This window comes from Sebastes umbrosus, chromosome 17 (genome assembly GCF_015220745.1).
Source record: "Sebastes umbrosus isolate fSebUmb1 chromosome 17, fSebUmb1.pri, whole genome shotgun sequence".
Lineage (NCBI taxonomy): Eukaryota > Metazoa > Chordata > Actinopteri > Perciformes > Sebastidae > Sebastes > Sebastes umbrosus.
In genome coordinates this window covers 11,137,710-11,151,164 of record NC_051285.1, presented here as the reverse complement: position 1 = coordinate 11,151,164, position 13,455 = coordinate 11,137,710, and the positions used below count along the sequence as shown (strand labels likewise).

The 13,455-nt window shown below is 42.4% G+C and overlaps 1 protein-coding gene across 2 annotated transcripts in view; it reads left to right on the top strand.

Annotated features, from left to right (window-relative positions):
* cpeb4b (cytoplasmic polyadenylation element binding protein 4b) overlaps positions 1–13,455 on the top strand; it is a 39,751-nt gene that overhangs the window by 1,455 nt on the left and 24,841 nt on the right. For both annotated transcript variants that reach the window (XM_037747598.1, XM_037747599.1), the window contains exon 2: positions 1–1,138. This exon is cut by the window's left edge and continues 106 nt beyond it. In XM_037747598.1, coding sequence (XP_037603526.1) covers positions 1–1,138 — 1,138 coding nt within the window. The remainder of the gene's footprint in view (positions 1,139–13,455) is intronic.

The following is a 13,455-nucleotide window of genomic DNA, read 5'->3' as shown; positions in this document are numbered from 1 at the left end:
CCCGGTCCGAATCCACCCGCATCTGCAGCCCCCACACCACCACCAAAATGTGTCGCAGAGCCCTGCTGCTTTCATAAACAGCACCACAGCCGCAGGGAATGGCACCACGGGAGGCTCTCCCTGGCTCTTCCCTGCCTCTGCCACCCACAGCAGCGTGCAAGACGAAATCCTGGGGGGCCCAGAGAAGCCCAAAGCGCAGCAGCAACAGGAAATGCAAGAAACGCAAGAAAAGCAGCAGCAGCAGTTGTCCCCTGGGAGTCACCAGGAGGGTGGGAGTGGTGGCGGTGGGATCATTTCAGAACTGGAAAAAGCCCGGTCAGATGAAACCAAGACAGACAACGGCACGTCCGACGGAAGTAACGGAAAGGAGAAGCAGTTACGTCTGGAGTCTCCTGTCCTGACGGGCTTCGATTACCAAGAGACGTCTGGTCTCGGGGGAACTGGCCAGGTCCAGTCCAGTACAACCTCGTCATCACTTACGGGCTTCAACAACTGGTCAGCTGCCATCCCGCCGGCGCCATCAACCATCATCAATGAGGACGTCAGCTTCTTCAACCCGGCTTCAGCCAACAACGGGCCCCTGCTGTTCCAGAACTTCTCACACCATGTCAGTCCAGGGTTTGGCGGGAACTTCTCCCCACAGATCGGACCAGCGGCGGCCTTGTCCCAGCACCACCCGGCTCCCCCACCACATCCCCACTTCCAACACCCCCACAACCAACACCAGCAGCATCGGCGCTCCCCGGCCTCACCACACCCTCCACCGCCCTTTCCGCACAGGAATCCGGCTTTCAGCCAGTTGCCGCATTTGTCCAACAGCCTGAACAAGCCCCCGTCCCCTTGGGGTCCAGCCAGCTACCAGAGCCCCTCTCCCTCCCCCGGCTCCTCCACCTCCTGGAGTCCCGGAGGAGGATATGGTAGTGGCGGGGGCGGCTGGGGAGGGTCTCAGGGCAGAGATTATCGCCGAGGGCTGAACGGCGGGATGACCCCCATCAACTCTATCTCTCCACTGAAGAAGACCTTCCCTAACAACCATGTGGCATCCCAGAAGTACCCTCGAAACAGTCCCGCAGGCTTCAACCCCAAGTCCTGGATGGATGATGGAGTCGGCCGCAGTGATAACATCTTCCCCTTTCAGGTCAGTTTTCTTGTGATGGTCTCATTGTATGATTTAGCAATAAGTCTGTTATTACGTATATAAGCACGTGTGTGCACTGTGTGTTTGTTCATGCTTTTGTGTGTGCGCACTGCCTGAATGATTAAACATCAGTGTGTCACTTAGGTTAGCTGTAGATTTTATTACAGCATGTCGTATACGCAGCAGCTATTTTTAGACATGGGGGGTGGGTATAGATTTACATGATGCATTTGTTACCGTGTTAGCTTAGAAATCAGTCGTTGGGCTCTGTACGTCCACAGCTGTATGTCCCTGATGATGACTAATGTGGCTCTGTCACTGCAGTGGTGTGTGCCACGTATACGAGCTGGGGGGTTGGAGTGAGGAATGGGGGAGTGGGGGGGAGAAAAAGATGGGGAGAGGGAGTCGGAAATGGGTAAAGCGAGAGAGGGTGCGAGGCGAATGATCCTGGGAATGGATGACCAAAGACGAAAGAGACTGAGATGTAATGAAAAATCTAGATACACCAGTGAACAGGAAGACATCATCATGGGATTTTATTCCATGTAGAAGCAAAAAAAAAAACACCGCACCACTGTGGATTTATGGCCCGAGCCTAATACCCAATGATTTTTCAGGATTATCGCTTTATTAATCACCCAGGTTGTGGCTGCCATAGCCTAGCAACTCGTTTTCAAAATGCCAGCCTATTCATAGTGTAGTTTCGATAGCCGCCCGGGTCCACTCATAATGATGATGGTTTGAATAATTGTATAATCACATGGAGAAAACAGCTGATAGGATTGATGGAAAGAGGTAAAGGGAGCATGGAGATAAATTCATTTTATTGATCTAGCTCATGATTGATTGTGTCGGTTGTTACAAGGAGGCGGGGGTGAAGGGAGGAAGGTTGCTACAGCCCCAGCTAGGCCTGATGACCTGATGAAAGGCTTCTTTAAGTGCTTTACATATCCTTTGCCTTCTTACCTTTGGACGGGGCTCCTTTTGCTCTGTCAAATTAACTTGCAGTCAGGCATAGGTGCTCGATTGCCATCGGTTCCCAATGTCCTCTTGGATGGAGTAGACAGTATTAAATGGCCTGAATGATTGTTTGCCTGTGTTGTTTCAGCTGTCTGTCAATAGCCTAACAGCATTACTAATTGGCCTTAGAGACCACCAGTGAGGGGCTACTTCATTTCCTGGCCATGCCCATCCATTGGGCAAGTTTGCGTCATAATGAGACATTTTCTTCAGGAATGAACTAAAATCCTCCAAACAAGCAAATTAACTGAATTTATAATTTAGAAAGTGATGCTTGTTGTGACCTTTCCAGGCGTTTCCTTATCTCTACACGCAATTAATGACTCACAGTGCACCACGGGGTCAAACAGTAAGGACGTTGTACTGACATGTCTTGACATGTTTTTTTGCTGAATAAGTAGCAAAGCTTACCTCCGAGCAGCAATTTACCATAAGCTAACAGCTTAATTGCTGTAGGTAGTCATGGGTCAGGTTCATATCTGGCCTGTTTCAACTTATTAGGGCCTAATCCTTGTTAATATTACGGAGTCATATTGTGGTAAAATTGACTGTTACAAATGAAAATTTACAAATACTTAGCAACAGTAAATGGTGGTAGATGCTGCATAAAAAGGGAATCGATGCGACTAGCATCTCACTCTGTTTAGCAAACTCTCTTTCTACCAGAATTGTGTTTCTGCGTCCATTTTGAGCAGTGGAGAGTCCCTCCTGTTGCGTCCCCATGTCGGATTTAAGCTAAAGCTTGCATTACTTTGGCCGCAGTATGTTGCTCTTCGTTGTGGTTGAATCAGCTCAGCCGAAGTAGCATTGTCCTTCTGGCCTCTTGATACTGCAAGGGCAGATGGAGGATGGGCACAGAATGGCCTTACCGTGTGTGTCTGTGAGACTGATTATGTAAGTAGAACCAATTTACAAAGGACAAGGAATTGATAATATAGTTCTAGATTAGAAAGAAATATGTTAAGAAATGATGATTTGACACCTTTTAAACTATTGGATTTGTAAGTGATAGGTCTGAGTTGATATACAATGGACGAGTTCCCCGTCTCACAGCAGAGATATTTGCTGTCTCAACAAGTATTGTCTCTCTGTGTGACGTGCGTGTAAAAGAATATTGCAAGTATATCAAATTATGAACCACATATCGTGTGTTTTCCTGAACCGTAAACTGATGGTACTGTTCCACCACCCCTGTAGTTGAATTGGAAAATGTGTCATTTTGGTGTGAGCGTATAGATCAAGTTGCAGCGTTGAAGCCGTCACTATAGAAACCACTGTTGCATTATTACACAAGCAGCCAACTGTCAGGTTTATTCATCGGCGTTTTTAAGATCTGTAGGCCATTTCATTTTCATTCACTCCCATTTTATTGCCTTTGCTGATTGCAGTAGCCGAAACCGTTAGATCGATAGCTTTGTTTTGCTTTTTAAAAAACTGTACTGGTTTTGTCAAGGCTTTGTCGAGAACACGCACTGTTCAGATGACTGATGACACATGTTGCCTTACACAAGACACCCCCCGGGTGTTGTAATTGAAATACAGTAGCTCCTGTAACTCTGAACTAAACAGACCCCGTGAGGAACTGTTGTCACACTGTTCCACTATAAGCCCTCTCCAACTGTCTCCATTTTAGCACCGACACAACGCATTCCCATTTTTTTTCTGCTTGTGTACAGTCAAATGTAGTTCATCACAACATCAGTTTCTTTGTACACTTTTGGATTAGATATGTTTGTAACACACAGTTCTACAGAGACAATGCAGATAGCTTACTCCCATAAAGTAGCACTTCTGTAACATTTGCAGTTAGATGCTTATTCAGTAGATAGGAACACACATTGAAACGGAATATGTCACTGGTGAGGTATGTTACAACAGCTAGCTGCTAAAGCAAAGATCCCTCTCTTCCTCTCTGCCCACATTCCCAGAGTTTTGCATTATCTTGTAATTGCCTCAGGCCATGACATTCATTTGTGTGTATATGAGCAAATGTGTAGATGCAATTTGAGAGTAAGGCCATATGCCATTTGATGGATATTTTATCCTAAGTGGTGTGCAGCGCCATGGCACACAGGGAGAAAATGTTCCAGTACTGTGGCTGTTGCTGCAGCAGGCAGGGCTACTGCTGTATTAGAGCAGCTTTAATATTTGGGATGGGCTCGAGGCCAGGCACACTAACTGCTAATACACTGGTCAGCTAGTAACTAGCCTCTGGCCAGAAATGTGTATGTTTTTAAATGCCAGGAAAACCTTCCTTGCTTTTCTTTTTCTTCTCTATGGCTTTTATTCCTTTCCATCCATCCATCAGCTATACCTGCTTATCGTTGAGGGTAGCGGGTGGACTGGAGCCAATCCCAGCTGACATTGGGCGAGAGGCGGGGTACACCATGGACATGTCGCCAGTCAGTCAAATCACAGGGCAGACGCATAGAGACCATTCACGCTCACATTCACACCAGTGGGCAATTTTTTGGGTGGTCGATCGATTAAAATATTTAATCCTGATTAATCGCATGATTGTCCATGATGTATCACGATTAATCACATTTTTTATCTGTTCAAAATGTACCTTAAAGGGAGATTTGTCAAGTATTTAATGCTTTTATTAACATGGGAGTGGGCAAATATGCTTGCCTTATGCAAATGTATGTATATATTTATTACTGGAAATCAATTAACAACACAAAACAATGACAAATATTGTCCAGAAACCCTCACAGGTACTGCATTTAGCATAAAAAAATATGCCCAACAGGCAACAACAGCTGTCAGTGTGCTGACTTGACTATGACTTGCCCCAAAACTGCATGTGATTATCATAAAGTGGGCATGACTGTAAAGGGGAGACTCGTGGGTACCCATAGAACCCATTTTCATTCACATATCTTGAGGTCAGAGGTCAAGGGGCCCCTTTGAAAATGGCCATGCCAGTTTTTCCTCGCCACAATGTAGCACAAGTTTCGAATGATATTTAACCTCTTTTGCGACAAGCCAGCATGACATGGTAGATACCAATGGATTCCTTAGGTTTAGTCTAGCTTTGTATGATGCCAATATTGTCACTCTAGCTTTAAAACTAAGCCTGCTACAACCTCGGGAATATTGATTGCGTTAAAACAAATCTGCGTTAACGCGTTAATATCGTGTTAACTTTGACAGCCCTGGCAATTTTAAAGCTGCTAATTCACCTAAACTCTTTGGATTGTTGGAGGAAACCGGAGCACCTGGATATAATCCATGCAAACTCTTCCTCTCTTTCCTTGCTCCCTAATTCCTCGACCTGTGAAATTCAAGGTCAGAGGCCTGCTGCCGTGTCAGGTGTACTGGGCTCATTCAGATTGGTAAATTTGGCCTGTGACCAGATCAAGACCTGCAGGGCCTGAAGGCGAGTAAGCCAGGACAGGATATTGTCTCAGTAAGCTACCTGGGTAACTGTTGGTTACAGCTCCCTCCTCACTGTTTGTGTAGCTTAGATACACCGCAGCCTTACGCAGTGCTGTTATATGAAGGTACATTATTAAATTACCTCTTGAAACAAATGATGAGCACCTGTTGTTTTGACCTGAGCTTTCTGCATCCTTTTTAACCTCTGGTTGTTTGAAAGGCCATTTAATCGACATGACCTCAAGTATCAGAAGTCACACAGTGGTCGTCAGTGCGTGCTGTGTTTGACATGACACTTCCATGATGAAGACAGGATCATGTTGAGGCTGACGGGTTTACTTTGAAGCAGGGTAGCCTTCCTCCCCTTATTCATGTGTGCATGCTAATTCTCTTGCGTGCGTGTCTACAAACAAAAACTCCGAGTCCTCAAGCTGTAGAGGTTTCAGCCATTACCTCTGGTCCTTGTGACACTGGTGTTAAATGAGAGAAATGTTTTTTAGACTAATGAGCGGGCTGAGCCGTGCTGGCAAGCGCATAACTCTGCTGCTCATACAGCCTCATTGTGCCCTTCTCACACCCTTGACAGACACTCTGAAACAGGAAGAAAGAGAGCTTGTGTGTATGTGTATGTGTGTGTGTGCGTGTGCGTGTGTGTGTATGAGCACATGCCCATGAGTGCATGAGCCCTAATTAGTCCCTGGCCTATGTCTTCTGCACATGTGTCTTAACAAAGGAAGAGGACAAAGCAGAGTCTACGCGGAAGTGTCATATTGTATTTAGCCTAGCCCTAGCTCATTGCATACAAAGGCGTCAGTTCAGTCTAATCCCCGAGCAGAGCAAATACTGCTGGAACCCCTGCCTCTGTCACCCTGTTGCACCTTAAATGCACACACACACACACACACACACACGCCATTCAGCTAACACTGGGTAATAGGTTGTTTTTGACAGTTGGGGGTATTTAATGTCACAGCAGGCCTTTGAAATACTTTGACCAGGAAGAAACATAATCGCAAGCATCAAAAGCTCAACCTGCTTCCCTTTCCTGCCCTCCTTTCTTCTCTTTTTTACTTTGCCTTACCTCACTACTCGCTCTCCCTCTCTCCATCATCCCCTTTCTTTCATCTGCCATTTTCCCCTTCCCTTCTTTGCTTTGGGCTTCCTCTCTCTCTCTCTCTCTCTCTCTCTCTCTCTCTCTCTCTTTCTCTCTGTTGTCTTGGGGGTTTGTGATTGGATGCACAAAAAATAAGGGGAAAAAACATCAGCCTTTCCACAAATGAATGTGAGGGGGATGTCGAAATATTTTCACACATCCGAAAACCGAAAAATCATACTGCACCATAGGGCAGGGCAATATATCAGAATGATATCAATATTGTGATATGAGATGAGATAACGTCTTAGATTTTGAATATTGTAATATGGCTTAAGTGTGTCTTTAACTAGTTTTAAAGGCTGCATTACAGTGAAGGGATGTCATTTTTTGAACTTACCAAACTGTTCTAGCTGTTTATAGATATATTTATCAAAAATATCATTGTGTAAATATGTTGTACAAGCATGAATGGTCAATCCTACAATATCGCAGAATATCGATTATTGAGGTATTTCATAAAAAATGTCATGATACTTGATTTTCTCCATATTGCCCAGCCTTACTGCACCCATTTATTCTTATCCTTTACTTTTTCCACTCTTCCTTCCTCTCTCAACTTCCATTTTTCATTAACAGGCAGGTGACATGGAAGATTAATGTTGTAGTTAATCACCCACAGCATGCAGTATTTAATCATTCTTTACGTCCAGATTTGTCATTAAAACCTGTCAAGAGTTGAGAGGCTGCGTCACTTTGCAAGCAATCTGATACACTTTGTTATTTCAATCCTTTTTTTTCACTTTACAGTTAAACAAATGCAGCTTTAAATTGTTTCATTTTGTGAGTTTTTATGTGGGGGGTTTGTATAGATTATCGTTGATGTGTGACAGCTGTTGGTGCATGTGAAGTGAGCAACAAGCTGGGACACTGTTATGGCAACGTCTAGGTACAAATTGAATTGAAATTGAAATTAAAGCGTTTGTCCATCCATTTACCATTTAATCTGACTAAATTATTTTCTTGATTAATCATTTAGTCTATAAAACATCAGAAAGAGAGAAAAATGGCCACCACAATTTCTTAAAGCCCAAGTTCACGTCATCAAATTGTCTAGTTTTGTCGAACCAGCAGTTGAAAACCCAAAGATATTCAGTTTAAAATAATGTGAGGACAAAGAAATTCAGCAAATCCTCACACTTGGGAAGCTAGAACAATCAAATGTTTGGCATTTTTGCTTTAAAAAAAACTAAAATGATAAAAAAAAAAGTATGAAAACGGTTGCTGATGAGCTGTTTGTATGAGAACACAGTGTAGGTCTTACTCCATACAGGAAGAAATTAATTCATGCAGACTAAATGTATGTACTTTACGTTGACTAGAATGTTTGACTATAAAATAGGGATGCACCGATACCTGATCAGATATCGGGCAGATACCGACTCAAATAGCTGGATCGGGTATCGTTGACAAGGGAGCCGATCTATTAAATTCAATTCTATCTTTATATCTGTTAGACATTATATACCGGAGTTTTAATTCCTGTTTAAGTTTTGACCAATTTATCGCTGCATTAAAAAGGTTTACACCTGAATTGTAATTACTGTTAATTTTAAAAGATTTTTTTTGCCAATTTGTTGGTGTACAATTTATTATTTTAGAAATAAATATCAATTCACTAAATTTGTATCTATGTATTTGTTACGATTTCTTTTACAAAGTTAGGAAAGCAATGTTTAAGTCAAGCCTGATGCTTTACACATACTGTAAAAGAATGATCCCAGTCCCTTCCACACAGTGAGGCATACAGCTGATTTAATAAAACACCGGTATCAGATCGGTACTCTGTAAAGGCCGATACCCAAAGCCCAGATATTGGTATCCGTATCGGGACTGAAAAAGTGCATCCCTACTATAAAACATGGATAAATGAACCTACAGGTCATGGTAATTGAGTTCAGAGCTCATGCCTCCCACAATGCCAACACAGGATTTCTTTTTATGTGTGCACATTCTCTGATCCACTGAGCACACACTGCCTCGTTTCAAAGTGATCATTTCAAATTTGATGACGCATTCACTACTTGTTTAATCCCGGTACTTTTAGATCAGTTCAGTACGCATTTGTTGATCCAGGGTCAAACATTCAAAAATGGCGACAGGGCTCAGTAGAAGCACTTTGCCACGCTGTATAATGCAAATCGATCCATCATGCAGGTTTTATTGACAGTCACTGTAAAAAAGGGCTGTGTGTCGTCGTTTTGATCCATTTAGCTTCTATTTTTTTGCTTACCCACGTATACTGGGCTATATTTCACTCTTGCCCACAAATAATACAGTATGTACTGCTGCAATGTCCTCTATGTTTATACCCATGGCCTTGGGTTAGTATGGGCAAGCTTTCATAGATACGTACGAGGTGGACTGCACTGTAAATGATGTGTGTCTTGCTTGCAGCTAATCTGTTTGTGTGAGTGACCATGACTGTGTGTGTGTGTGTGTGTATTTGTGCACGCCCTGCAATCTGTCAGGGATGAGTACTTTGCTGGTCAGCTGGCCAGTTGTTGAGAGAGAGAGAAGGATGCACGAATGTGATGATTAATCACCCTCTGCACCTCTCCAGGCTAATGCTTAGCAACTGCAGAGCACCAGCCAGGCCTCATGTCCGCCATACTGAGTCCATATCAGCCACAAAATGAATTCCTATTCTCCTGAAACATTATAACTGGATTACCTTGCTGTACTACGTCAGCCAAAATATATCTGTACTAAGGCTGTCAATCGATTGAAATATTTAATCGCACGATTGTCCATGATTAATCGGACAAAAATTAATTTTTCATCTGTTCAAAATGTACCTTAAAGGGAGATTTGTCATGTATTTAATACTCTTATCAACATGGGAGTGGACAAATATGCTGCTTTATGTAAATGTGTGTATATGTTTATTATTGGGAATCAATTAATACCACAAAACAATGATAAATATTGTCCAGAAACCCTCACAGGTACTGCATTTAGCTTAAAAAATATGCTCAAATGATAACATGTCAAACTGAAGCCCAACAGGCAACAACAGCTGTCAGTGTGTCAGTCTGCTGACTTGACTATGACTTGCCCCAAAACTGCATGTGATTATCATAAAGTGGGCATGTCTGATGGTACTATAAAGAATAATGACACCCAATGAAGCTGTTAAAACAGAAAAGCAGCAAAAAGCTCCTGCTTACTGAAATGCAGCAGATACCAGAAATATTGCACTCTGCTGCTATATCTATCTGTGTTTGTCTTGGGTGATCTGTTTATGTGCTTGCCTCCGATATACTCACTAGTTGTGTTGTGTACTTCCCACAGTAACCAGTCCTTCACTTGTTTTTTGCTTCCCTTGTCTTTGAATGTTTGGTTTATTTGACCTAAAGCAATAGCCTAAGTCCACATAAGATACCGAGGCGGATATGAGAAAATAGTCAACCTAGTCTGGCCTATATCCCTGTGTTGATATTTGTTTTGAGGGAGAGAGTGTGCACTGGGTGTGTTCTTCTACAATGTCATCTCTGTGTTAGTATGTTTCTGCAGTCAGTGTGGGAAATCTACACCAGCCAAAATGCTGGTAAAATGTTGGCTACAGCTGGAGATTTTTGGCTATGTGTGTGTGCCAGACATGCAACCACGCTCTTTGGCTGATCGGATAGTAAAAGTAGCTATTGGGTTAGATTTTGGGAGCCAGTGCAGACACCAGACAGTAGATGAAAAAGGGAGCTGCCTGCCCCAACCCTTGGTCATATGGTTCACTGACGCAGGCCCTGTTTTTCTGAACCCTTTAGCATTTGACTCCTGTGGAGTTCATGGCGTAACAAAGTATGCTGTAAGCTTTTCTTCCCAAGGTGGTTCTGCTTTCAGATCGTTCTCTCCACAGACATTGGCCCTAATGTTTGTAGCAAGGGTGTGACCCGGTTGCTGGATAAGTGAGTACTTATAATAGATAGGTTATGCGTAGATGCGTTTATTGGTAAGACAAAACAGTGAATAGAAAGAGTGAATGATTGTGCAGATAGGTTACTTACAGGTTGACAGACACGTTGGGTAATTGTTGTTGTGCAAGGCCCCGTCCATCATCAGTCAGGCCGAGGGCAGAGCTGATCACGCAGTGTTGATGTCTTTCAGACTTTTCAGAAGAGGTGAATTTGACATAAAGCCGCACATTCAATGATGTATTATTTTGTCAGAATTGTAGATTTTCTTTTGACTTCTCATTGCTCACTTTAATTAACAGGCTTTCACAAAATGTCAGGCTTTGCTCGTATTGTTTAATGTTAATGTGTTATTTTTAATTGCCACTTTTCACATTCTGCTAGCTTGAGACAGATGTGATTTCAAGAAGGTCGGCTGTAAAATAGACCTCAATCAGACCTTAATTTAAACTGTTGCTACACCTGCTTACTAGAGATGTTCTGATACCATTTTTTCCTTCCCGATACTGATTCCGATACCTGAACTTGTGGTATCGGCCGATACACAGTACTGATCCCTTACAGCAACATAACAAATTATATATAGTTATTATTACAATTAACAATTTAACAGCTGTTTACTACTGACCATGTATGGATGTGATATGATTGCTATCTTTGTTGTAAGGCCTGGCTCAGGTTAAACCCTTTGTAAAACATGAACAAATACATACAGGGAATGAATGCAAAAGAACTTCCTTTTATTATTCACTTTGTCAGTTACAAAGAACATTGATAAATGAAGCTAGGAATAAATAACAACTCCACATTCTCTTAGCGGTCTCCTCAGTGGACAGTCTGTGTGTTAATTTTGTCCTGCGGCGTGCAATATTCACACGCCCTACTACGGTGCTGCCACCCCTCAAAACAGAAGCCTTATATACTGTACATATCGCCGTTTTACTTGTTGGATTTTCCACTGTGAAATATTGCCAAATGGCTAACATTTTCCTCGCTCTGACTACTGTTACGGCTACATTCTTCACTAGCACTGCACTGTTTTTGTTTCGTATTGTCACGTGACAAACTAGATTTCCGGTTAAACAAGTTTTTTTTTTTTCTGTTTTAATAAATGATGGTATCTGATCGGTGCATAGACTGGCGTACTTGCGGATACAGAATTTTGGGCATTATCGGACGCATTTCCAGTACTGGTATCGGTATCGAAACAACTATACCTGCTTAGTATTATCTCTAAAACCTTACTGTTCACTTGTTTTGTAAGTTGAGAGTCATGTCGACATCTAAAAATTCACAGTTCCTTGGTTGGTCTGTCAGCGTTTCGTCAGCCTCGATCAACTATAAGCGGATGTTATCCAGACTTAAATCTCGTAGCAAAAACTGAGCTTGAGAGATGCATTCTGGCATTGCTACTTTACAAGCATGTATCTTCATAGTCCATCAGGCTCTCCTTCTCCCTGTCCCTGTGTTAAATACTTTTACACAGGTGTTACATTGCTCACGTGTGTGTTTTACAAACACTGTACTGCATATACATCACTGTGTTTGCATCAAATGCTAAAGCCTGGCTTACAGTATTGTTTTGACAGCATCTGTGGTTTCTACGACTGATGTTATATAAGCTTCTTAAGTTTTTTTTTTTTTTTTAACATAACCAAGTGGTTGATACAATGGATGTGATGCAGAAAGGAAAAAAAGTTTATTTCAGTCGTGACCAGACAAGAAAAAGAAAAAAATAATCATGACTAAACACTTCAGTCACGATGTTCAGTGTATTGAACAACTTGTAGCCAGAGGAGTCATTGGCTCTATGTAGTGTGAGAGCTCTGACGCATAAATGAGGAATAGAAAAAACTTTTTTAAAGGTATTTCTGCTTTTAAGGTGGCATTGGAGAATAACTGGAAAAAATGGGGAAGAGACAGAGGAAGGAATGAGACAATTGGTCGCGTGATGTTGTGGTGGGGACATTTGGCACCAACTGTAAATGTAAACAAGGAGGATATGAATTTCATACTGTGGTTTTTCAGCAGCAGCGACTGCGGTTGTTTTGGATAGAAGGAAGCCAAAAGAGTTCATCAGAGTTTGTTAACAAGTTGTTGTCAAAGGCTGCATATTTTGTTTGGCTGAGGTGGAGTCAAAACAGAAGCCTTATCAGCACGGCACTTGGAGCATATGTGTGTTTAGGGGCACATGTTTTCAACATGTGTGCTTATTTTGTGTACACACATTGTGCGGTGTTCGTTTTGTGTTTGGTGCATACAAACATTTCCAGTATGGTCGGTATGCCAAGGATGCCCTTGTTTGTAGGTGACAAAGCTTTCGCTCAAGGATTGGCTCGGCTCCTGCTTCTTCGTTCTACTGCTTGTTGTTTTACTGTTGACTTCCATTATGCTGCCTCATTGAATGAGTGAATTTATAGCTCAGTTAGTTAGTCAGTTAAATTTGCAAGTAACGCAGCAGTTAAACACACAGTAACCACACGAAGAGGGGCATTGTGGTTAGGCTTTAAAAAAAACCAATATAATCTCATCACAAACAATAAGACAAACACAAATTAAATGCTGACATTTAATCAACAAAGGAGTGTCTCATAATAATCCTTGTGTCGCTCAATTGGTTCACACACCTGCGCCATACAGATGTCTCTGAGCTCCTGTTTGGTGGCTAGAAAACCCAAAATAGGAGGCCTAGAATATTCAAGCAGAAGAAAAAAACAACTTATCCAACTTCTTTTTATCCCAGTTTTTACATCAGTTTGCAGAATATATTAGTGAGTCACTTGAGATTCCCCTTATGTGAAACTAGGGCTCACTCCTAATTTGTTTTGTTTGTCACTCCCGCTATTTAG